The following is a 27,068-nucleotide window of genomic DNA, read 5'->3' on the forward strand; positions in this document are numbered from 1 at the left end:
CGTGTAATACGTAGTTCCGACCTCCTGGGAGGTGAGGGTGGGGGTAACACTGTTTTTTTTTTTTTTTCCTGGGACAGAGAGGCACATCTCTGGCTAACGGGAGTGAGGAAATAGGGAAAAAGTGGGGGGAAAAGTGGTTGAAGTAGCGGGAGACCTGCGGGGCATAAAATGAAATGCTGAAAGCAGTGCGGGAGCTGGTGCAAGAGCAGAGTGTGTCTGCCCGTCCTTTCCCCTTTTCCAGTTACACGCGCACCTTTCCCTTCTCCGTCCCCCACCTGTTCTACACTGCGCAAATATTAAAACGAGTCGACTTCATCCGAATGATGGAAACCCTTCAGAGCTGCAAGTCCATCTCCCTCCCTCCCGAGCACCCAGGCCCCTTTGGGAAAGGGTTGACCAGCTGGGTGGGAAGGGAGCCACGCTCGCCACTTGGGGTGGCACGTCTCCGCACCGCCCCGGGCACCCGGCGGGGAGCGCCGCTCGCTCACCCCGGGCTTTCCGGGCGGTGAGAAACCGGGAGGGCCTGGGCAAATGCTTTGGGTGGAGCAGCATTCGGGGCAAAGGTGTTGGCAGAAAAGGGAGGTTTGAGAGGTATTTAAGGATAACCCGATTAATAAATAATAAAAAAAAAAAAAACAAACAGTGTGAAAGGAAGGCTGAGTATGTGCGTTGCAACGGCAGCAGAAGTGTTTGGGTGTCTGCAACAGGATTTGGGTTGAAGAAACCGAGGGTGCACCCCGAAGCGGGTGGGGAAGGGATTGCCTTGCCCTGCCCTGCCCTGTCCCGGCCGCCGCGGGGCTCCGCCGAGGCCGGGGGCGGAGGAGCGCTGTCATCGTGGTCCCTGCATCACGGGATGGTCTGAAAGGAGGGTACCCATTAAAATAGTTCATTATCCCAGAGAGGGGTTAGTATTTTTTATTGCGTTGTTAAGAAGTTGTAACTTGTTTCACAGTTTCAGTGGCTAAAGAGACAGTTTAGATCAAGCCAATTCGTGGTGAAAGGCTTTTTTTTTTTTTTTTTTTTGTTTGGTGTGTGTGTTTTCTTGGCAAGATATCTTTCACGATGTAAAACTGCTGACAGAATGCACATTGCCAAACAATCGTGATTATATTTTAATTAACCAGGGTGAAATAAGCAGGGAATTACTCACTTAGGTCTTGAAAACTGGCTGGTTTTCTGTAATCATTTGAGAATCTCAGAGTTTTAACCCCAACTTGCTAAAGCACACAGTAATTTATATAAATTACCAGGGATTAAACTCCTGCTAGACATGAAATGACTGTAATGTTTGGAAGATAAAGTGCTCTCGTTTATAAAAGTTAAGCTCTCCATTGTCTTTTAATGAGGGAAAGGAGGAGAGATTTAGAGTACATCATGCATCCAGTGTTCGCACAGGAGACTGATAAGACACAGCGGACTGTAGGACATGCAGGTTTGGGCCCTATTATTCCATAAAGGCTGAAGGATAAGATGTTCCTTTCATGCCTTTCTCTTCTCCCTCCTTCTAGCCACTCCCCTCCTCTTTTCATCTCAACTAGTAGCAATTTCTGGAGTTCTTTTCATTTCAGAGATGCCCACTTATCTTGTAATCTGATTGTTATAGATTAGGAAATCAGGGAATTTTCCTTCCCCCTGCTCCACTCCAAGGGAGAAGAAACGGAGTGAGTGGGGGGAGGGAAGTTATTAGCATTACCAAAGATGTAGCCGGGCTGGGGCTAACGACCGATCTTGGAGAAAGATAAGGAAGAGGCACGGAGGCGGGGCTGGGGGAGACTCTGGCTGGGAGGGATGAGGCAGTGTGTGTGTGTGGCTGGCTCTCTGGGGGCAGACAGGCATTTTCGTTGGGGAGGGGGACCGGAGGTCTAGCTGGGTTTTGGCTGTTAATCCTGGGGAGCTCGCCCTCGCATCCTGCTGGCTTCAACCTGCCTGACTGTCCCGCCCGCCGGAGCTGCTGTGTTTCATCGGAGAGTTTTTGCTTGCCCGCGGGAGAGGAGGAGGAGTTTTTGGAGACACTATCACCTGAGACTGCGGTGAGTCCTCGCCACTCGAGACAGCGGTGAGTTCCCGTGGGAGTGTGCTGCCTGCCTTCCTTGTCGCCCCCACGGAGGCGAGGACCCCCCTCATCTCCTTCTCGGTTTTCCCCTCGTGGTCCGGGACCGCTCTCTCCGGTCCCCTCTTCCCGCGGGTGACTGACGGAGCCCACAGCGCCCCCTGCCGACCGTGACCGGGTACTGCAGGCCCTACAGCTCCATCAGTCCTACAGCGCCCCCTGCCGACCGTGACCGGGTACTGCAGGCCCTACAGCTCCATCAGTCCAACAGCGCCCCCTGCAGACCGCAATTGGGACTGTGCTAAAGGACAGAGGAGTATTCTTTTAGACTTGTTGTTGTAGTTGTTGTTGCTGGTGTTGTTTTGTTTGGTGTTACTGTTTTTTTCTTCTTTTTTTTTTTTTTACCAACATTCATATATTTCTTAATAAAGGGTTGTTATTTCTTCTGTTTTTTCCACATTTTCCTCGAGTAAAGCCCCTTAATTTGACATTACAATTGCAGAGAGAGAGGAGTTTGGTCTACCTCACAACTCACCCTCTTTAGCAAACAGTCTAGTCTCTCTAGACTGAGACACTGATTCAACCTTTGAAGCAAACTAAACACTAGCTCGTCCCAGTTGGAGCAGGAAGGAACTCTAGTGTCTTCCAGTTAGAGAAAGAATTGAAAGAAAACTAACCCACTGATTTCCCAACCCTGCTTTAGATACAACCTCAGCGGTGGGATCAGGGAGACAACAGCTTTGTGAGAGGTGACATCCCCAACACTTCAGAGAGACTTCATTTCACATAGTTTATGGTACTAAAGTCACATTAGTAACAGCCTTTTAGAGAGAATGGAGTAGTATGAATAGGAAATCTGGGTTAATAATATACCTTCTGGCTCCTTGTTTGAGGATATTAGCTGACTAATATTTTTCCAATTTCCAAAATGATCACAAGAGATTGTAATTCTTTTTCCCTTCACAGAGAATTTTCACCCATTTTTCTTTAATGTCCCTTTCTGTGAATGGGCCAAGAGAGGTGTTCTGTTTTTAAAAAAATCTATTTTTTAATTTACATTAATTTATGCTTCAAAGCCCATTTTAAAGGTGTGTTGTCAGTAGGAAATTATTTTTACCTAGATACGGGTCAAATAATATACTTTTTTTTCCCCCATGTAGACTACTGATGTGAGCTAGAGGAGGAATCAGCCACCTAAATCAAAAATCTTTAATCTTCAGAATGTTTGTTGAAGAGGCACAGATGCCTGCTTTTTTACTATAAAATCCCCATGACCAGGGTACTTTTCCAGTTTTGAGATTGTTGAGAAGTTCTGTGTAGAGGTTACACCAAAGGATATGTGAGATCAGTATGGGACTTATGCATCACATAGGTCTTATTGCCCAATGAAATATGTATGTTTTATATCTATGGCCTATCTTCAAGCTGGGAACTTTCACAGAGCATGCTGGTACAAAGTCCCTTCATAAAAAAAACAATCAAACAAAAAATGTAAGTGGCATATTTATCTCAGCTCTGTAATTTGGGCCGCCGGACATCACCAAACGAAGCATTCACTGACCTGTGACCAGAACTCCCCTCTCTACCCTAATGTTTAAGATACTTACTTTTAGCCATTTTGGGTGTTGAGATTAGGGTTTTACAATGACTGTTGCATCACATGTATAGAGGGAGTAATCAGAGCATTCGTTGGAACCTGTCCATGCTCTTGGGTCACTGCCTTGGCAAGTAGTAGAGTTTCTACTGCTGTGCTTTTTTTCTGACAAAGTTCTCTGTAAAACACCTGAACAGAGGACAATGACAAGAGTAAGGAAGGACATGACTGTCAAGTGGCCTGCTTACAATGGAGGAGAAGGTGAGGTGTAGATTTGAATCATGTCCTGTATCATAATCAGTGTTGTATGCATTTGGCTGTTACCTAAAAGAGCATACCTGTGTATTAGTAAGCTGCCCTTATGAGATGGGAAGGGTGATTCCTCCTCTAGTTTGGAATGAGAGGAAGGACTAAAGTGTCTGGCTCCAGAAGAAACACCAAGAATGTGAATCCTGTGTGGAAAAAGGCATACTATTTTAAGAGGGACCAAGGTTGTAAAGAAGAGTGATGTCATTGGATACATTCTTTCCCCTCAATATTTTCTTATTAAGGCAGTTCCCTTCTCAGAGTTTTAGCTGATGTTCAGGAAAAAGGTAGGAGTTCTAATCTGAGGTATTCGGAGTTTATTTGTGAATCTGGTTTTGTAGTAACCCTGTACAGTAGGTATAACCCTCATAAGATGAGGTCCATTAATGCACAAGTTTTTGCATTCTTGGAAAGGGTATGTATATAAATGGGGACCTCGTACAGCTAGCTGGAAAAGAGACTTGAATACTCAGATTAGTTTTGCTAGGGATTTTCTGTATAACCTGCCTGTTTTATTGGAATGAGACTGAATTCCTTGCATTGCTATCTCTGGATGTAGCCTTTCGCATCTATGATATTAGTTGTGGATGAACTCCTTCCATTTTTGGGGAGCAGGCATGGCGTGACCTTTAGCATTCTGTTTTCAAGTTGAGTGAAAACACAGTTTGGATTTTAATCTCTACAGCCAGACAGCCATCTAAACCATGTTCTAAAACCAGCATGATTAGAAGTTTTTTTTGTGAATAAGAGCTTGGACATCAGTGTAACTACTTAGGCTAAAGGTATAGCACAAAAATGTTACAGAAAGTTACTTGGACTTGTGAACCTGTGGAACTTTTGTCTTAGTTGGCATCTGTTACAGACCTCTCAGGTATCTTCCTGCTTAATGTGTCCAACTTGCTAAGTTAGTTAAGGCAGAGGAGCAGTTAGTCTTGCTTACTGGGTCAAAAGCTGAGCGGGTGGTAGAACATGCCACAAGAATTAGAGGTACTTGCCAGTAAAACTGGCTCCGTTCGTGGTAAGGAGTCACAGGAGAGGCCAAAGCCACATGCTTGAAGAGTGACAGAATAGCTGAGGCTGGGCAGCACCTCCTGGCAAAGTGTTCTAATGTTTAATCACCCTCACAGTAAGAAAAAGGTGTTTTCTTATGTTCAGATGGAGTGTTCTACGTTTCAATTGTTGGCCATTGCCTCTTGTCCTGTTACTGGGCACCACTGAGAAGAGTCTGGCTCCATCTTCTTTACTCTCTCCAGTCAGATGCTTATAAACATCGATGAGAACCCCTTGAGCCTTTTCTATTCAAGGCTAAACATTCCTAATTCTCGTAGCTTCTTCTCACGTGAGAGATACTACGTTCCCTTTGCTGAACTCCCTCCACTAAGTCCATGTCTCTCCATGTAACAGGGAGCCCAACACTGGGCCTAGTACTCCAAGTGTGGAAGAGTGACTAGAAAAGATAATAGAATTAGCTACATTTTGAAGGTATAACACCTGCTAAATATTGTTACTCACTTCTAAATTAATTTTCACAATTTATATTTTCTTACGTGAGTTCATGTATGTCCATTTATGATTGTCAATGCATTAAAAAATGCTAGGGCTAAGTCAAATCAGTTTTTTTTCCCATATTTTTAGATATCAGGACATCTCATGTAGTTTTCTTTGATTTTTGTTTTTTGGTTTTTTTTTTTGGTGGGTAATCTTCATTAGTAAATTGAATCTTAGCAAATCCATTTCTTTATTCTTAAGGGGGAAGTCCAGGTATGTTGGGATTTATTCATGTAGTGTGATCCAGAATTGTGATTGCTGCTTGAAGAGGCTCATGAGAGATTGTTTAAACTCGTTAAGATGGGTACTGTTTAGAAACATACCAGCAACACTGTGGATGAACCTGGTCGCATAGGGGTTCTGTGTTAATTCCTAAATTGACTTATTTTAGTAGTGGATGAATTGTAGTTGAAAATTTTGATACAACATAGACATCCCTCAAGTGGTAAGCCAGTTTCATGATACATGGAAGGAAATTAGAGAGAAATTTCCCCTTGTAAATGAGATTTAGTGTAAATCTGATAGTAATGTACTATGGATTGGTACTTGGGAATTAGTACTAAGCTAGATGAGCCAAGGCTAACTCAAAATTGCTTTTGAAAGTGTGAAAAAACATTGTTTTAAGCTAATAGAACCATATGAAGCATAATGTTTAGTAGCTGTGAGAGGGAAGAATAAGGTCTTAAAAGTTTATTATATTGAGTGGCTGATAACTATATGGTGCTAGCAGGTTGTTTTTACTGTTGTGGAAGGACTGTTACCTGTCAGGACAAGTTTTTGGTGGAAAACAGGTAATTCTTCTAAGTAAATAATAAAAGGTTCTGAGATTGTATATCTGCAAGCAAATAGTGTGCAAGTGGTTATCTCTAGATAACCAATACCAGATTTCACCTACAAGTCAGGCAGCTAGTTGTTTAAATGCCAGCACATCTGCCTTCGTATTGCTTGTAACTCCAAAGTGACTTCACCTGCAAAAATCTGCACTAGGTTCCAGCTGGGAAGGTGGTAGGATAGGCCGAAAGTGTAGGGTCCATGTGTCTCTCTGTGCTCTGCTGTAAAAAAGGTGAAGATCACGAGGAAACCATTTATTGTAACTGTCTTGAATAGTTCTGAAACTAAATTGTTTTTCATGAAATCTTTTGAAAAGATATGTGGTAGTTTCATAATGAGATGTAGTAGAATGTAGTGTGTTATTTCCAGAACATTTCAGTTCCAGTGGACAGGCTGCTGAGACACTTGAGTTTGCTTAGATCTTTTGGGACATGTTCATGATCTTTTCTACGTGTGAAGATGTATGCCGTCAGCTCGTGTTGCCATTTTAGTACTCATTTCCTTTCCAAAAATAGTCCTTGTATTAAATAATTCTGATTTTCATATGTCTTGTAAGGAACACTGCTCTTAATTTATTTCCACAGACAGATTTTAACATTTTTTACTACTTTGTTTTCCTCAAAACTTGTTAGAAGTCCCAATCATTTACCTGTCTTTATTGTTAATACGGTGCATGATCTGGATAATTATTCTGGCATTTGATGTGCTCTTATTATTGAGATCTGCTGTTGTGAACAAGAAGTGCATGGATCTTCTACTAGGATCTTATGTGAAAACTTCGAAGGTGAAAGGTTTGTTTTGAATAATAATGGTTGCATCTAGTGAAAAGACCTGCATTACTCACCATATTGTGGGATTGAACCACAGTTAGTCTTTGCTGTTGTAACCTCCCTGGTTTGTTATGAACCTCCCTGATCTCAGTGGGAGTTATATTCGATTTGTCATAACTAGACTCAAATGTCTTTGGCATCGGTGATAGCTTGCATGGTTGATATGAGTGTGGGGGTTACAAAGCTGGGTCATTGTTTTCTAGCAGTTTTGATTATGCAGATTCAGGACCTTAAACTTGCCCATTGCTTTCTCAAATTAAAATGTCTGTCTGTGCCTCAAGTGTAAGTTTTAAATGCAAAGCAAATGAACTGTATGAAAACCTAAGTGAATGATTAACAATTGTATTGAACAATAAGAGTTGCCAAGATACTTTTCTCGCATTTTATTTGTGGATGCTTACATATTAATAAAAAAATCTTTATGCTAGCTTGCTTGTGTTCATAAAATTAAAATCTCTGTTAATTTGGTAAATGTGCCTGATACCAGATGCAATACATCCAACAGGAATGTTACTAATATGTTTTGAGACAGACATTTATGTATAGAAAATATTGGCAAAACATAGTTTTAATGTCACACGCATGTGGGAGAGAGGGAAGAGATGTTGCTTCTGAAAAGCATTAGTAAACTTTTGAAAGAAAAACACTGAGAGTACTAAAATGTAAATCCTTTTTCCATTGGAAGATATATCCACTTACTACAGAGTGAAAGGTTTATAAGATAGGTAGTGTTCATATTAAAACTGTTATTAAAACTGTTATTAAAACTTTATTAGTTGTCGGTATAGGGGTTGTCTCTGTAATTAACTAGTGCTCTGAACTATATTTAAAAGTATTTGGTTTAGAAAGTGTCCAAAACCCCAGTACATTTCTGAGATAGCTTGAAAAACAGACTGATTTTCCAGATGCTCAACATTTGTCATTTTGCAAAGGGCAAACTTCTTAAGACTCAGTGCTGAGTTTGTGTGTGTCTACAAATGGAGATTCTTAATTCACAAGCTGGCCTACATCTCTATTGGCAATTCAATGTGAATTTTTACTTTCCCAGATTATCTGTGTTTGAGTACACAGACAACTTCTGTAAACAGAAAAAGAAAGTACTGTAATTTAGCATCCATATTTTTAAAGATTGAAAATAGTATTAATGACCATCAGGAACATCATACAGAAGACAGACACATTGGTATTAATATTTAGTAGTTAGTGCCTAGCGAGTGTTAGCCTTGAACCAAAAAAAGCACTTGTCTAGGAGTTTACACCAAGAATCTTCATTTTTTGACCTTTCCCACAGCTGAGCCTTATAAGGCCTTATATTTCAAAAACCTTTGAAGTCCATGAAAAGCCTTCTGTTGATTTCAGCTGGATCAGGTCCATGTATGAAACTAGGTCCATGCAGCCTTTGTCAACAAAGTAGAGTGTTGTGAACTTGGTATCCCAACTCTAGTTGTATCCATGTTTTAGTCTTTTAATGACCAAGACATCACAGGACACAGAGGTGAAGAACTGGGGGTGTTGAAAGGTAAGTGGACTCTTTAAACTTGAAAGTAGAGTACTGTTCCTTTCATCTCTGATTAAAAAAAATCAACACATTCAATTCCTTTCACTAAAAAGAATATCAAATATTTCCAGATTTGGGGAAAACCCCAGTCCAAAGTTTTTATCAAATTTCTTTTGTCTTCTGCGAATCATGTTTTTGCCTCTGTGTCTCTTCTAGACTGTTAAAGACATCAAAGTTAAGTACATATATAATACAGGAAAATACATTTTCACCATAAGAAAGTCCCCCTATGACTTATTATATCTTTAAGTTAAGGACACTGCATATTTTGCTTTGTTTTTGTCTTGGTCTGCATATTACAATAAATCGTCCTTTAAAAAAGAAGAGAGTTGTCCCAATTTTGCAAAAGATATGACTGTCCTAGTAAGCAGCTGAGATTCCTGAGGAAGGCATGGCTCTGGAACTTGCAGGGGAAGCAAAAGAAGAGACACAGAGTCTGAGAAGGGAGAAAAGTGGAGATAGGTGACCTCCTACAAGCTTGCAGTACTACAAAGTGAAATTACCTAGAAGAAGAGGGCACTGTAAAATTTACCGTGACACGATTAATTGAAATTAAGGCTGGAAACAGAGAACAGGTACAATGGGTGTAGGGAAAGTTGTTTGTAAATGTTTTTGTGAATGTTTTTTATTTCTTTTTTTTTGTTGGCTGCTTGGAGTTTTATTTTGTTTCAAAAGGTCAATTTTTCTTGTTTGTAGTTTGTAAAAATGTTTTGAAAATCCTTTTGTTACTGGTAAAACTTCCAAGAAAATTCACCACAAAATTCTAACCAATTTGTGGTCCTGTCATGTATACCAGTGCAGGCACATAAATATTAAATCTGTTCTAGATTAGGGGTGCTCAGGTGTGGAGCCTGTCCAGATAAAGCTACTGACCTGTGACTGGCTTCTTTTCATCTTGTTTTCATTTATTTCTTTCCTAAAAGTAACTTGCGAGTCTGGAGGCAGTTTATGGACTGAGTGTGTCCTGGTGATGGCAACTTGTTCCTCACTTCTGTCTTTTCCTTTAACCATATTGACAGATTGTGAAAAAGAGGGACAAAGAAACAGGCTACTTTGGCTTTCTGAATGATTCCTGCTCTCCAAACATTATGAACTTACTCTCCGGAGAGTTTTCAACCAGAAATATTTTCTGGTGATGGCTGCCTGCTCTCTTGAGTCAATACTGTGATTTACTTACATGTATTCTGAAATAAATAGTAATCCCTATTCTTTGGAAAAAGCTTTGAATCTTCTTATGCATGTGTTCTGTGCATTTTCAGAAGTGATGGATTTACTGTATTGCACATATGTAGTAAAGTTTGTTCATATGAGGAGACAAAAGCTGGACATATGTTTTATTCCCATACAGTGATTAAGTGAAGTGGCCTCCCCAGGCAGTATGTTGGACATTGTCTACTACAAAGATGTCTTTTAAGTCAGAAATAAGACAAACTGCTGCCACTGTAATTTCTGAAGTGGTCTCAAGTGAAACTGCAAACCTAGCCAAGGTAGTGAAGACTCTTTTCTCTGCCTGTGAGGGTTGCAGTCCAGCTGTCATGGATCCTATTATAAGATAATATGAGGGAAATAGGATTGCTTTAGAGGAAATGTCTTCTATCCATAGAGTCAGAAATTGAGGTTGATGGTGAAGATTGGATGAGAATAATGTACTCTATTAATCCAGTACAAACATATTTCAACCTTTTTTGCCATTCTTATGAGAATTTTAAAACATAAATCTGTTATTCTTTTTTTTTAAGAGATTACTCTTTAGGGAAGTTATATTCACATTAATTTCTATTTTTTAAAAAAAGAAATGTGATGACAGCTCATGTACATGAACATGATTTCCCATCTAATAATTTAGGCCATGAATGTAGGGACTATACATCATTTGTATTTAACTTCTAATGCTTTTTAACTGTTAATGACTGGAACATTCCAGTCAGGCCTCAGGGCGTTTTTGGACCTAGACACTATAAATTCATTTTTTAACCTCACTTGCTTTAAGATTTTGGATTTTCTTTGAATTTAGTACATGGCTGACAGTGAGGCAGCAAATAGTGAGGAAGGGGTGATAACAATTTACTATTAGTAGAAGTATTAGTATTACTGTCATCATCATCATCATCATTGTCATTATGTTTCTGTCCTAGTACAGTGACTGCTTGTCATTTTTTTTCAGAATTTGAATCCCTACATAGAAACTATTTCAACAGGGTAGCTTTTTTTTTTGTTAGGTGATGGTTATAGCTCCTTTTGAAAATAATAAAAGCACATTACTGTGTAACCACAACTAGACAATAATGAATCACATCACTACCTGCCCCCATTTTTCTTAGTCACAAAGAGTGTATAATATGTTGACATTTGATTCCTATCTAGCAATTTTGGGAAGGGAACTAGAACTAGGAGAGCTTAAGGCTTTCTTCTCTTTTGAGATTTCTTTCTGTGCAACTATGAACTGCGAGATCATGAATTAACCAAGCATTGGTCACTCTGCATCTGCAGTCAGTGGAAGGAACACTTGGAATTAGACAAATTGACCCAAAAAGGTAAAAATAATCCAATTAATGAAGTGTGTGTCACTTCATATAGTACTTAGTAGCAGCTACGGGACATGTTTGTCAGAATAAATAAGGAAAGAAGATGTAGATTCTTGCAGCTAGCAGCTATTGTTGATTTTTTTCTTTGAGTTGAAAAATTGAATAAACAATGGGAAAGACAGAAGGCTTTTGGTTTTTATCTAGTGGATCCTCACTGACCAAGTGAAGTAGGAATGCCTTCAATATGCAGCATATTAATTCATCTCATAAAAGATTTACTTTATTCATAGAATCACAGACGTAGGCATTTGAGCACTGGACAGAAGAAAAGCTGTAATTACAGTGGCAATAAATGTGCAACAGGAAACAATTATTATTTCAAGACTCATTCCAGTATTCAAAACTGTCCTTAAGTAGAAAAGAAGAGCAGCAATGTGGACTAAACTTGAAAGTTAAACGTAACTCGAGCCATTTTCCAAACTGTAAAAAGGCATGAACATTTAGAGTTTCCAAAAGAATATACTGACTGCCTTTGTTTTGGAGTAGAAAATGTGACACAGATAGTATTACAGACTGAAGAGCTTTACACATTAATGTAGTATAAGCTGATATTGCTTTCTTTAGTTGGAGATCCTTCAGACTTCTGACTCATACTTTTTGGTTCTTCAATTTATGTAATTAGTAGTTTGACAGGATTTTTCTGGAGCTTTCATTTCCAACCTGAATCTTATATCCCTACGCTTGATAGTAATGTATCCAGTGATTTAAATGGAAATAAGCTTAGGCCAGTGAAAATATACTGGAAATGACCTTTCAAAGTTTATAGATAAACCCAAGAAAAGTCCCAGTATGCTGCTTAAAGACAATTAACTTGAATTTTTTAAATATGATCCTACTGTATCGTGACATCTTCCTTTGCAATTCAAAGTGGTGGTAAATGGTACTATGCCATTAGGACAAAGTAAAACTGAATTGCCAGTTATTTGTCAGACATAAAACACTTTGACTTCAAATTAAGATATTTTTAGAAGAGATTCTTTAAGGTATTAAGGAAGGTAGAAGCAATTTTTGATGTAATCAGAGCTAAGTACCACTGAAGGGAGTAAACAATTTTTTTTTTTAATGGAATATTGACCAGTTACTGATTGTTACTCCCTGTATCCAGGTACCCTCAGGGATTCCAAAACATCCCTGTAAGTTTCATCAACAGGCATGGCTTATCCTCTTAATAACAGGAGCAGATGTAAAATTTTCATACCCCTAAGATATTTACTCATACCTAGGAGATCCATCTGGTATAGATCGAGCCTCAGTCAAGTTGTTCTCACCCATGAACTTCCTACTGAGAAAGCAAATCGAGCAGAGCTCCCCAGTCCAATGAAAAAGAAACTTGAATATTATCAATATACTTGTAGTACCGCAACCCCCTTCACTGTGTTTCTTATTTGCTTTACACAGGTGAGAATTCTAGTAAAATGGAAGGAAACATTACGATTGGGATAGAATACCTGGATCATACCACCAGTATCTGACACTTTCCAAAGATGGAACAACTAAAATATTTGTCAGTTCTGCAAAAAAGAATGATTTGAGAAAGAAAAAAAATTAATATAGAATGCCTGCTCGTAGTACAAGTTATTGACAACTGGTATTAACCACAGTTGTCGGTATTTTATGAGCTTAAGGGTATATATTATTATGTTTTTTCTTTTGTGGCTGTTGATTTAGATTAAAGATATAAAAGCAAATGCTAGACATCAGAACCAGTTTGATACTTGCAGTGGAAATCTGTGAAATTTCCTATCCAATTGTTTGCATTAACTGGAGGCTTATAATACTGTGGCATGGGTAGGGACTTAAGGTGAGCTTTGACTCAGTTGAGCTGAGTGAGCTTTGAGCTCAGTTACAAGCCTTTCAATAACTTCAATGCAAATTAACCTGATTTGCGTTTTACCTCTTTCACCTGATGCCAGAAAGGTCTGAAACATGATGGACCTGTCAGCAAATGATTGCTCTGCAAAACAGCTATATTTCTGGTAACCAGATGTGTTAATGACAAATGCTTCACTACTGCCTTGAAGAGAGATTAATTTTCTTTTTATAGTATGTTTTCATTAGATAGTTATCAAACTGTATTCTAAAAACTTGGTGTATGAAGTGCTTTTATGTTTGTGGGAAATTTTATGCCAATGTGATGAGGCAGCGTAAATCTCCCACTGAAGATCGTCACTGTAGAAAGATACAGTCAATATCCCTGTAGCTTGAATTGTATGAGTAGTTTTAGTATATCTTTCTCAATAGAATTTAATTTGTTCTGTCATCTGTCCTTTCACAGTCTTAGGTTGGTTGCAAGGTGGTCTAGAAGACTGGACTGCAGCAATTGTCCCATGTAATAAACATTTCTTGTTGGCATACAGCTTTTAACAAACTGTAAAAAGCCCCTAAGAAAATGGGAAGAATCTATGGTAATCTGCATTAAAAGGCTGGTTCTCCCAAGAGTATACTGTCAGCATTGCAGGGCCAAAGGATCCCAGCTAGGATCAGGTTACCAGGTGTGTTAAATTTCAAGTGGAAAGGGAAAGACTCACCCATGCTTCTACGTGCTCCTTCACTTGATGCCTGTTTTTCATCCATTGTCAACAAAATGTCTTTGCAACATTTGCTGTTGTGGGAGCTATTACCGTTCCTTAAAATAGGATAGGAATAAAAATGTGGTCTGCAGACAAGCATGAACAGGGTGTACAGGTCTGGGAGCTGTGGAAAGAGAGCAGCACTGAGCTGGCCTGGAAAAGGGCATCCTAACTTCCTCTTAGGAGGATTAAGTGATCTGATATGTGATATCTGAGCAATATGCAATTGATATCCACTAATTTTTATTGTGGGCTTAATGTGGCAGTTGTGTGTGTTGACTTTCTGCAAAAATGAGAGCTGGTTTGGGACGGGAGAGGCCAAGGACCAAAACAAGAGGAGCAATGGAGAGAGGACTGTTAACTTGCACGATGTGGTTTATTGTTGCGTTGGGCTTTAGAGATGAAAGAATAAAGTTGTGAACTTATTAAACTTTACCCGTTACATCTTGTCTGTCTTTCTGCAATGTATACAGTGAAGGCAGATGTATGGAAAGACTAATAATTAAAATATGTCTGGGAATAAGACTTCTTCCTGAAATGCTGCCTAATTGTTATGGTGAAAGACTGTTTTGTGTGGCTGACATATGCTTCTTTGAATTAGTGCTTTCTGAGTGTATGCTAACAATATTGTGTTGGTTTATGTTCAGATTGCAGATAGGCTGTTCTGTTTGAGTCCAAGGGTCATTTTTATTTGAAAAGTTCTTTAATTCCTGAATCACCACAGAACCCTTCTGCAAATGTGTCTAGGAAAAGAAACCTCCGAGGTCTGGTGAGGTGTACTGTACTGACTGAGCAGGTCTTCTGTGGAAAACGGAAAAAAAAATCTCCAAAGACTGCAACTGTTAGAACTGCAAGAATTTTGTTAATTTTTACACTTGTTACTTTTGAGAGCTTTGCTATGAACTTCAATAATTCCTCCAAAATATGATTTTTATATAGAAAACTTTATAAATATTAATGGGTCTGTGAAACTACCAATGAATGATTGTAGTAAAATTTTAGACTGCATATTTCATCTGTAGGATCATTATTTGTGTAGCATTTTTCTGCTGAGATTATACTTTACTGCATGCTTTAAAAATATTAAAAAAACTTTGACAGTGAAACAGTATTCGTATTGGCAATGATTTTTTTGAGCTTATTGCTTTGCACAGATCAAAGAGGAGAAATTTTATAGTAACACATCAAGACAATTGAAGTAAAGAGATATTTTTCACAAATATTTTCTGTTGAAAAAGGTGTTGCGTGGAATTTATTCATTAATTTGTTTGTTTTTCTTTAAAAGGGAAATGAAAATATGTGTATTCATCAGCTTGTGGTGGATATGGCTGCTACTACAGATTGAAATGTTTAGCACCTTGTAAACTAGTAACACATGCCAAAGAGAATGGAAATCCGTTCCTGAAATTTATCATGTGAATTTCATAAAATTATATTGGAAATAAGTACTATGTTAAACACAAGTATGTGAGCATGACATTTGATGGTGCCTGATACTAAGTCATGGTAACCTGGGTGCTGAAGAGCTGCTAAATTCTAAGGAATGGGCGTGCATACATACTCTTGCCAAAGATACAAATGTAGTATATAATGGTGTCCCTCTCATACATGTCAGAACAGAATAGGAGAAAATACAGTAAAACTTCACATGGCCACTATGTAGTACAGAGCATTTAACGGTTTTGTAATCAGGAATTACTTCATGACAATGCAACCTGCATGGAATATATGAATATTCCATGTTTATGTAGTTTATAGTTAGGCTATTTATAATGGACATTTTTTATGATTTAGAAATGTATGATTATTATTTTTTTGTGTGTGGTTAGCTCTTAAGAATGTGAAACAGAAGAACCCTAAACATTTTGCAAGTCGAGAAAGGAACACTACCCTGAATGGCCCTGAAACAGTGTGGATTTCGTGGAAAATCTAGTCTAGTAGGAAGTGCTGAATTGTCACTCTTGTGTGTTTGGGAGATGTTAGAAGTTCTGAGGTGCATGTACACGTTAGTATTTTAATGTGGATCACAGTTTGCTTTTGGAGTGAGTCTCTTTTGTTTCACATCATGGACCAGTCTGAGAGTTCATGCAGTGGATTTTTTCTGGATTAGCATAACTGGGAGGGATGATCCAGGGTGACCTAACGTGCTTTAGGAACTAGTGGGCGTTGTGTCCACGGGACCAGACTAGAACTAGTTGACGGGAAAGAGGAAGTTGGAATATGTGTAGTGCAGACATCAACTCCATCAACACCAAGTTTTTTTGCTCAATAATGTGTTTCTGTGGTTCACACAACTTCCTAGTGTGGAGATGGTCTGAGGTGTTTGCAGTTGATTCTGGAAGGATCTTTTGCTAGGCAGTGCAGGTGAATGCAGCCTGTGGTAAACATACCACATCACATGCTGTTAGGAGTGAACCAGTCAATCATGACTGGGCTTCGCAAAGATTTAGGAAGGCTTTATCCACGTTTGTTACAAGCACGCTGGTGGCTAATGAGGCCAATAAGAGATAGTAGGAGTCAACCAATAATCTTATAATTCTACAGAATACTAATACGGACAATAATTTTCAGTTATGGAGTCAAATCAGCATTAGGAGCAGCATGCACACATTTCTGAAACATTGAATACTACTATATTTTGTAACCAATTATGATTTTTCAAATACACTAAAGTAGGTCATGTATGTCATTTATATTGTATTTTGCATAAGCAAACATTACATTTTTAGAATGCATTTTGTTCTTTTTGGTGTTAATTTCCCAATGGGCTACACTTCTGTCACATCCTGGAGTTGGCATATACTTGTACTGTCTCATTATTTCATATATATATCAAATCTACTTTATGACATGATGGAAAAGGCACATTAACATTTTGGAAAGGTGGGAATTTTGAAATAGGGCGTACAAACAAATAGTTGACAAGCTATCTTTTGCTTACCATATTAATGCTATTAGATTAGTTTCTGTTCACTTCAACTGGATTACTTAATCCCAAGAAATGGGTGTAGAATTTGGCCCAAATATACCTTAATGTGAGATTCAATATATAACTTTAATATCGTCAAGTTAGTGTCAGTGTATTTAATTCCTCCTTTTGCACAGTGAAATGAAGTTTATTGCATCTGGTTTCTTTTACAGATTGATGGGAACTTCTGTAAAGTAGAATAAGACCTCAGTTGCGATCAGTCTTAGAAGTGGTAAGAGTGAAGTCTGTAAAACCACAAGAAGGCAGTCATAACTCACAAGTGCAGTGGAGACACAAGGATTCCTGTGGCTCATTTGTTTTTACAGCTTGTGTTTATCTAGTAGTTTTTCTATGCATTTGAGAAGATAGTGCTATAAAAAGAGAAAAGGTGTTCCACACTTAGAGATGAAAATTTAATCCAAGCAATGCATAGTCTATTTGAAAAACTACTGATCTTTTGCTATTTCATTGGTAATGACCTTTGGGTTTTGATGACTGTCTTTCTAGGAACCTACTAATGCTGACAGCCAGAGAACAAATAATGTTGTGTCTCATAATTTAGGTGATGGTTGCTGATTTTATTTAATTTCTTTTTTAATTGCTTTAATCTTAATTTTTTTTTCTGTTTGTATTGGTGTGTGTGAAGTTGTGGTTTTAAATATTTCAGTCTGTAATAGCAATGATGATGAAGTTGAAGATGACTTTGCATAAACTTTTTAGGAAATACCAATGCAAGGTTTAGGTCAATATAGTTCTATTTGTAGCCATTCATCTACAGGAGGACCCACCATATCATTGTGATAGAAATTAGGACGTTACAGGTGTTAGCAATGTTAGCATAAATCCCAAAGAAAACCTTACTAAGACTTTCTAAAAATTATTTGTGATATCCATTTTCTGGTGTTAAATCCAGATGTTTAAAATTAGATGGCAGGGTGAGCCATGCTGTTACCCATTAAAATTTAATTTTCATTTATATTTACAAACTGCAGTTATGTCACCAGAATGAATTGTTAGGCTGATCAATTTTATAACTATTTCTTATATTCAGTCACCTCTTTAACTTAATTACTTTGGGTTAATGAGTAACAAACATTGACTTTTCTACAGTTAGAACATCTGCGGTATAGAAATGGTTTCCTCTAAGGGGGATGTACATTTGATTTAGCTGTGAGTAATCATAGTGGCTAGTTGCAATAACATAAGAACTTTAGTTATTTGTTCCAAAATGTGTTCTTGCCTTCAGCTTCCTTTTCAGAATACTGTTGCTCAGTTTTTGTCTCTTTTCTTTTTTAAAGGAGTTGCATATAGTTACGAGATGGCAAAGAAAATATATGTATGTCATTAAGCTTAATGTTGTGTTTCTACATGTTTTTATATAACACGGTCATAAAGTTCTCTGGTAGTAATATATTAAACAATGCGACTAATATGTGCTAAGGGCCATTTTTTCTCTTATCTCGTCTCATATTAGAGTTCCATGCAGTGATGTTTTTGTTAGTTTGTTTTGTTTTGATAGGTTTTATATGTTTTGTTGTTTTGTCTGATTTGGGGGATCTTTATTTGGTTTTGGTGTTGAAATTTTGCTCTGTGCTTTTGCTTGCTAGACCAAAGTCTAAGGACATTACTTATATATCAGGAATAAATGAAGATGTTATTATAGACCCTCAAGCACAGTCATCTTCTATCAGGGGCAAGGAGGGTTGGCTTCTCCCAGGGGATGGTGGTGACCCCGTTGCAGGCTATGACCTCTCCAAGGGGAGCAGCCCCAAAGGCCCAGGCACAGAATGGGCAGAGCTGGTAACAGGGTCATCAACAGCCCCAGACATGGCAAGGGATGAGCCAGGGTCAGGGACAGTTGTGGGATGAGTGGGTTCATTGTGTGCTGGGTGTAGAACTGGCTGGAGAGCAGGGCTCAAAGGGTTTCAGTAAACGGGGCTACATCTGGCTGGTGGCGGGTCATCACCAGTATTAGTGTTCAGTTCTAGGGCTGGTTCTGCTTGATGTATTTATCAATGCTCTGGATGCAGCAGTTGAATGCACCATTAGCAAATTTGCTGATGATACCAAACTGGGAAGTGCCGTCAAATCTTGAGGGACAAGAGGCTTTGCAGAGGGGTTTAGATGGGTTGGAGCACTGGGCAATGAGTAATGGGATGAAATTTAACTAGTGAAAAATGTTGGATTCCGCATAATGCTGGGCACAAGTATAAACTGGCAAAGGAACAGCTCTGCAGAAAGGGATCTGGGGTCCTGGTCAGCATCAGGCTGAATAGGAGTCAGCAGGGTGCCAGCACAGCCAAGAGGGCAAATCCCATCCTGGGGTGTATCAAACTCAACATCACCAGCTGATCAGAAGGTGATTATCCTACTGTATTCAGCATTGGTGCAGCCTCACCTGGAGTGCTGTGTGCAGTTCTGAGCCCCACAATTTAGGAAGGTTGTGAAGATCCTTGAATGCATCCAGAGGAGGGCAACAAAGCTGGTGAAAGTGTTGGAAGGCATGTCCGATGAGGAGCAGCTAAGGGTTCTGGAATTGTCTAGTTTGGAGAGAAGGAGGTTGAGGGGTGACTTCATTGTTCTCCACCTGAGAAGGGGAAGTGGAAAGGGAGGTGCTGATCTCTTCTCCCTGGGATCTAGTGACAGGGCAGATGGAATGGCTCAAAGGTACAAAAAGGCATTCAATTTATGATTTGTTGATTATTGCTTTATTGAGTTTCGTTCTTTATTAGAACCATTATAAGGCAACAGAAATTCCTTACTAAGGAATTATTTCCTTAAAATGTAATTTATAATGAAATACGAAAATATAAAAAGAACAAAATGTACTAATTTCAGTTGTTCATTTTTCCTTCCTTTCTTCCCTGAATGGAAGCCAAGGAACTAGAATATTATTGGTATTCTGTTGTGTTTTATGGGTGGTTTCATCTCACACTGATCCTCTTCTATCTGTGGCTTATCCAGTGGGTTCTCTTCAAACCTGATGTACACTGGACAAGGACGTAGTGGTGACGATGCTAAAAATATGTTTGCATCAGTTATCCTTGAAGAAGCAGTCTTGTTTCCCAGAGAGGTGATTTTTATGACCTCGCTTGTTCACCAACTCCAGCTCCATGTTTCTCTTGCTCATTTCTACAGAGTGGCTCAGTTTCACTGGCCGAGTTTCAGTCTTCACCCTAGTCTGTTGTTAAGAGTAATTTCAAAGTGCAGAAGGCCTTAAATTTGCTTTAGCTTGGTGAAAGACTTCTGGGGTGAGTGTTCGTGATGTTGTATAAGAGAGCATCCTTTTTTCATTTTCCTGCCTTATTTTCAGAGTAAAATGCATTCTGTTTATTTATATGCAAAAGGATAAGCAAATACCAGAGCCCAGGAGAGGCAGTACTGTGGTTCCCCTGCCCATACATTCACTACAAGTTTGTGTTCCATCTCCACAGAAAGGCTTTGAGAAATAAAATTTTCTTTGGCATTTCCTATTTCCAGGCTTTGATATCTCTCCCCATTAGGTGTACAGACTTTTCTGAAATTCATTCCTAGGTCCATACTTTGGTATTTAGGAGCTAGAAAGTCTAGTTTGAATTTGTTAATTCCATTTTGCATCTTAGTTCCACACTTCAGAGTTGGGCCTGGGGACACAGCACTGCCATGTGTAAGTCCGTCTTAATTAATTTGTGTCATAGTGAGCATGTATAGACAACAGGTTAGCAAAGGCATATAGTGCTTTCGGAAAACTCCATAAAAGAGTATGGCGTAATAAACACTTGAAGAAAAGTACCAAGATCAGTGTTTACAGAGCCATAGTGCTGTCTACTCTCTTGTATGGTTCTGAATCATGGGTCATTTACCGCCACACCTGCATCTCTTAGAACGCTTCCATCAACGCTGCCTCCGTACAATCCTAAACATCCACTGGTCAGATTATGTGACCAATACATCTGTTCTAGAACGAGCAGCAGTCACAAGTATTGAGGCCATGTTGTTGAGAACACAGCTGCGTTGGGCAGGGCACGTCTCAAGGATGAAAGATCACCACCTCCCTAAGATCCTGCTCTATGGTGAACTTGCCACCGGCTGCCGCAAGAGAGGAGCTCTGAAGAAAAGGTACAAGGACTCCCTGAAACAACATCTCATCCTTGACCATATTGATCAACATAACTGGTCTACTCTGGCCTCTAATCGGGAGGCCTGGAGACACACCATCTATAACGCTGCTGCTTCCTTTGAGAACGCATGCAGGATCACTCTTGAGGAGAAAAGACAGTGCAGAAAGAATCGTGTCTTGCGGAATACACCACCTAAGGAGTCTTTCTGCTGTGCCTTTTGCAATTGGACATGTCTATCTTGTATTGGTCTTCTTAGCCACCAGCATGCTTGTAACAAATGTGGATAGAGCCTTTCCCAAATCTTCGTTCGTGAAGCCTAGCCATGATGATGATGATGAGTGAGCATGTAGTCAGGAAATGCGTGTCAAGCATAATATAAATTATATTTCACTGTTCCTTTTAATTTCATGCTGTTGAGATTTTTGAAAGGTTAAGGAAAATGTATATTGGGTGCCTGTCTCTTTAAATTCATCGTTGCAACAATTATTGATTTGTCTACTCAAATGTTCTTTTTCACTTCTTTATCTCTGTGTTTTTTTTGTCATTTTGAAAGAATTGGTGAGGTCATCGGGAGAGGCCAGTTTTGAGAGATGGTCGTTTCACTCAAATGTGAATTGAAAATTGGGCAGGGGAGAAGAGACTTCCAAAACTGATAATGGGTATACGGGTACTGTCGTAGCAGATTCAGTGACTAGTACATTTTTCATATATCTTCTCTGGCATTTCAAAAGAAGGATTGTAGCTCCTAAAATAATTATGGACAGAGATGCAAATGAAATAAATTTTTTTTACCATTCCTCCAATTAAAGACCAACTTTTATTTGCTTGTGAAGGTTATTAGTTTTTTTCCCCTGGGGCACACTGTAGATAGAAAATCAATTTTTCTTGCTTCTCTGCATGTGTTTTTTCCTTTCAAGAGTTGCTGCACAACTTTTCTTTTTCTCAAGGCATAGTAGGGCACAGAACAAGGACATTTATAGTTTGCCAGAGGAAAGCAAGTGTGCACATATACTTGCTGAAATGTAGCCTAGTAAGACTGATTAGAGATGCCAATGTAACAGTTTCACTGAAAATATGTGTGGCATGTATTTCTTTAAAAGTTTGAATGATAAGTCTTGTAATACTTGTCTGCTGTTTTAAGTTTTTTTCTCCATCTGTCTTTGCTTTGGTAAACTCTTGTCCTTATGCAACTTCAAACTGTCCTGGTCTTTGAAGGTCTGATTCTAGAAGTTTGTCTGCATTTTCCTTCCTGACAGACTGAAAGTGTCTGGGGCTCAGGTGGTGATCTGAGTTCCTCTATTCCATCTACTATATGCTGTTGTAGAATGCTTTAGTCTCATCTACCTGATGTCTTTCACATGACATGCCAGGGCTGGGAAGAAGGATACTTGGAGTTTGCCCTCTTGAGTGCAGTTTATTCTCTTCAGTATGAAGATTAAGATACTTCAAGGCTGCCCTGAAAGTACACTGGTGCAAGGCTTACAGATGGGTCTACTGAACTCTTCCATGAGGTCATTTCTGCACCACAGCGTTAAACCACCACTAAAGACTGAGTCAAAACTCTCATTGGTATACGTAGGTCAGGATTGGGTTTGAACAGAAACAGACATGAGGGAAATTTCTGACGTTTTGAAATTATGTTTTCAGCCAGGTACACTAACAGGAACAATAATCACAGCTGGATGTTTCTGATTAACCATTTGCTGAGATGCAGAGCGAAGGAGAGCCTTCATATAGCATTTGTGCTTCTTCTAATGCCCTATTGTTCAAAGGAAACCTGTACAATTTGCTTTTTCTTCTTTTGCAGTGAAAGATCATTGACTTCATGTTAATGTGAGTTTGTATGAAGCTGAACTTGCTAAACAATACTTTTTGATAAACTTACTTTTTAACTCAAGTACTAATAGTTTTCAGTAGAGAAATGAAAACAGTTGTAGACATTGAAATTATCAAGTAGGGGACACACATCTGGACATTTATGGCTTCATTGTCTCAAGTAACAGATATAATTTAAAAGCAGAGGTGCTTTTTCTAGTTCAGTGGAAAGTAGCAGTGTAACTAAAACAAAGTGGTGAGCTGCTAGTAATCTGTTATTGCAATCAGCTACCTCTGTCACATTTTATATGAAGAAGAAAGGGGGGATAAATTGCAAGTAACACATGAAATATTGTTTTTACATTACTGCTGGCTAGATCTTTAAATGGAAATAATAAATCCTCATACAGCATTGAGGGTTATACTGAAGAATTCCCACCAGCATATGTTATTTATGGCTGTTCTAAAGTTTTATTACTTCTATTTATGTCTCTTTTCAAAGGGTTTTTGACCTGACATGGTGCTCATAGTTAGCTAATGTTATGCTAGCAAATTTTAGTTTTAGCTAAAATGTACAGTAATGATAGATAAAATCAAATAGTGATTGCATTTTAATCTGCTGGAACATAAATTTTCACAAAATATTGAAATTAAATGATTTGAATTGATTTTTTTTTTAATTGCTCCTAAATAAACCTACAAGTGGAAAGGAGTAAATATATCTTTATCATCCCCAGAGCTCCTTAGGTGATACAGGAGGAGAAATTTTTAGTATTACAGCTTATATGGAAAAAGAGGCTTATATAAAAGTTTCTGAAGTTCAGATCAAAAGTTGTGGTGAAAGCCAAACCATTCTGTGATTCTATGGCTGTGGAGATTGTTGAAGCCACACACTCACAGAATGATTGAATTTGGAAGGTATCTTTATAAAGATCATCTAGACCACCCCTCCCTGACCTGGGATCTTTGATGAGATCATACTGGTTGCTGAACAGTTCCAATGATGGAACATCCACCACTTCTCTTGGCAATCTGTTTCAGTATCTCACCACCCTCACTGTAAAAAGTTTCTTCCCTAGATCCAATATAAATCTACCCTCTCTCAGTTTAAAACTGTTGCCTCTTGTTCCGTCACTACAGACCTTGGTAAAAAGTCTTATCTTTCTCATAAACCCCCTTTATATATTGAAAGGCTGCAATAAGGTCTCCCCAGAGTGTTCTCTTCTCCAGACTGAACAACCCCAACTCTCTCAGCCTTTATTGAGCTCCAGTCTTCAGCTCATTTTCGTGGCCCTCCTCTGGACCTGCTCCAACGGGTCCTTGACCTTCTTGTCCTGGGGACTCCAGAACTGGATGCAGTTCTCTGTGTGGGGCTCATGAGAGCAGATTAGAGGGGGACAATCCCTTACCTTGACCTGCTGGCCACATCTTGGGAGCTTTTATGAGCATATAACATACTTGTATGAAGACATGCACAAACACGATCTATTGAAACATTCACAAAGAGAGATCCAGCTTCAAAGCATAGGCTTCATAGTTGTGGTAGCAAGTCACTGTATTCAAACTTCTAAGCTTTGCTGGATCAGGACAGAGTGCTGCAGTTTTGAGAAACTGTTCTTGTTGTCTTGGTTACAATGTTTCTAATGTATCTATTTCTCTTTCCAGATTGTAGTTGATGGATATTAAGAGAATAATTCTGAATTTGTCTGTGTGAGTTTTATACATAAACAGTTATGTATTGTTGTTGTTAAGAGCCAGCTGGCAACTAAGCTTGACACACTTGCTCACTCAATTGCCCCCCTGGGTGGGATGTGGAAGACGATCAGAAGAGTAAAAGTGAGAAAACTCGTGGGTTGAGATAAAGACAGTTTAATAGGTAAAGCAAAAACCATGCACACAAGCAAAGCAAGGAATTATTTCACTGCTTCCCATAGGGAGGCAGGTGTTCAGCCATCCCCACGAAAGCTGGGCTTCATTAAGCATAATGGAGACTGGGGAAGACAAATACCATCACTCCAAATATACCCCCTTCCTCCTTCTCCTCCCAGCATTATATGTTGAGCATGATTCCATAGGGTATGGAATATCCCTTTGGTCAGTTGGAATCAGCTGTCCCAGCCGTGTCCTCTCCTAACTCCTTGTTTATCTCCAGCATGCTCAGCAGTAACAAAACCATCCCTGTTATCAACACTGTTTCCAGCACAAATCGAAAGCATAGCCCATACTAGCTACTGTGAAGAAAATTATATCTATCCTAGGTGAAACCAACACATGTATATATATGTATGTATATTATTCTATTATTTACATCACCCTTCATTGAAAAAAAAAAGAGAAAAAGGTATACTGCTGCTGTATTAGTCCTTTGTATTCTGGCCTACCTGAGTTCCTTCTCCTTGGAAACTGATTTCCAGATCTATAGTTGGTGCCAATGGCGAAGATATACTACAGTCACATTAATTCATCCCTGTGGGAATACCTTGCCTAATTGATATGAAAGGATGTCCTATTACTCTATCTGACTCACAATTGTATTCAGATTCTGAACAACAAATTTACCAGAATCTTCATCCGTTCTATTTCCAGAGTATGAAATTACACATTTTGGAAGAAATATATATGAGGTCCAAAGTACATGAACATGCACTCTGTGTTTCAGAGTTTGTACCTTGTTTCTCATGTTCAGTCTAAAGAGTCACTCAGTTCTTCCTGATGTTGTTTCGATCTTCCCCTATACAGAAAGTGAATAATTATTTTGTCTTACCTCTTAGCATCACAAACATATGTTTCTCTTTTCTGAACTGTGTTTTTTTTTTAAACTGGAAATATTGTTTCCAAAATTGACTCTTCAGAAGCTCCTCTAGGAGAACAGCAAGTTGCTGTTTGTCCCTGTGCCAGTTTTGTATTTATCTTTCTGTTCTCATCATGTTTTCTTTTCCTTTAGCTTAAATTATTATTTTGCATGTTATACTGTATTGGTTGTTTTACTGCAGTCAAGATAAATGAGAACTATAGTGTTTCCTTATCTGGGAAATGCACTTTATTATCAAAAATATAAAATAAAACTGGCACAGATGTCTTTGGTAAACTCATGTCTCATTTAATTGAATTTTCCATTACTTCAGGGTTGTTCATTATCTTTCCTCGGTAATTTATTTTAAGTATCATGCAGTATTGAAATGTGACTAATGGACTTTCTGTTCATGAATCACTACCAATCCATATCAATTTCTTAAATGCACGTGTTACCTTTTGTCTGCTTCTTAGCAATTCTAGACAATAACTGTTTACAAAGATGGACTAAAAGATGACTGGTCAGTTTTCCACCAAACTTATCTGGTGAAATGCATTCCTAACTTTTTTCTGATCTCTTTACACTCGCCTGAGCCTTTTACTCCACACAAGGGAGTAGGAGTCAGCATTGATACTTGTGTTGTGGCACAACATCATTCTCTAAGAAGAACCGGATGGTGTTTTCTATTTTAACACATTAGGATGGACATATCTAGTCTGAAAGAAATACTAATATTTATTTACTTTTCCTTTATCTTTCAGAACAATGGGTCACTTGCTTGGTGCCAGAATCATAAACAGTGTTCAAAGGTAAGTCCTGTTTTTCCCCTCTCATTTAGGTTACCTAGCTGCTTTCAATCTCATCTATAGATTAAATGCTTCTCCTCTGAGCCTGTTCTCAGAAGTATCTGTTTATATTTTATTTTTAAACCTCAACTTATAATAAAATATTGAAAATTAAAACCAAGTGGTTTACTCTTTCAGGACAAAGGAATCATGTTTGAGGATACATGTCAAGCATAGTTAAACTCTAATTCTGTGTTTATAACAAAGTTTACACTGGCTAAAATCTGATGTATACTATGTGTTTTTTCAGGTTTTGTGGTCAGAAGAGAGTAAAACTGTCAATAACTTTAAAATCTTTCTTCAACAGCACCAAGCTATGTCAACATTCAACATTTCATTCAGTTTAGGTATTTAATTTTTAGCCGGACACTGAATTTCTTTCAAAACATTCTTGATACAAATCCCAGTGGCTCTACTGATGCCCTGTCCACTGTAATCCTGAAAGCCTAAAGGGTAGGTGAGATAACTGTCAGCTGATAAAAATCCCTCTATGGTGCCTGGAGGGAAGCAGCAATGATTTGGGAGCTTTGGTGTGTCAGGTGGAATTACACATTTTGGTGCTGACTGTTCATAAATATCATGGGAGTTGCATCCATTGCAAATTTTTCTGAAAATGCTCAAGGTAGTATTTTTGTCTAAACATCCTGAAAATGTATTTCTACAATAATTTAGGC

General features: G+C 38.7%; 1 protein-coding gene across 1 annotated transcript in view; it reads left to right on the forward strand.

Moving 5' to 3' along the window:
- The window catches only part of ANOS1 (anosmin 1), a 134,784-nt gene that overhangs the window by 1,692 nt on the left and 106,024 nt on the right, over positions 1-27,068 (forward strand). Inside the window, exons 2-4 of the mRNA XM_029964758.1 lie at positions 242-591; positions 18,448-18,640; positions 26,311-26,358. Coding sequence (XP_029820618.1) covers positions 242-591; positions 18,448-18,640; positions 26,311-26,358 — 591 coding nt within the window. The remainder of the gene's footprint in view (positions 1-241; positions 592-18,447; positions 18,641-26,310; positions 26,359-27,068) is intronic.

The sequence above is a fragment of the Manacus vitellinus genome, unplaced genomic scaffold (genome assembly GCF_001715985.3).
Source record: "Manacus vitellinus isolate BGI_N305 unplaced genomic scaffold, ASM171598v3 scaffold_7_pilon, whole genome shotgun sequence".
Taxonomy (NCBI): Eukaryota; Metazoa; Chordata; class Aves; order Passeriformes; family Pipridae; genus Manacus; species Manacus vitellinus.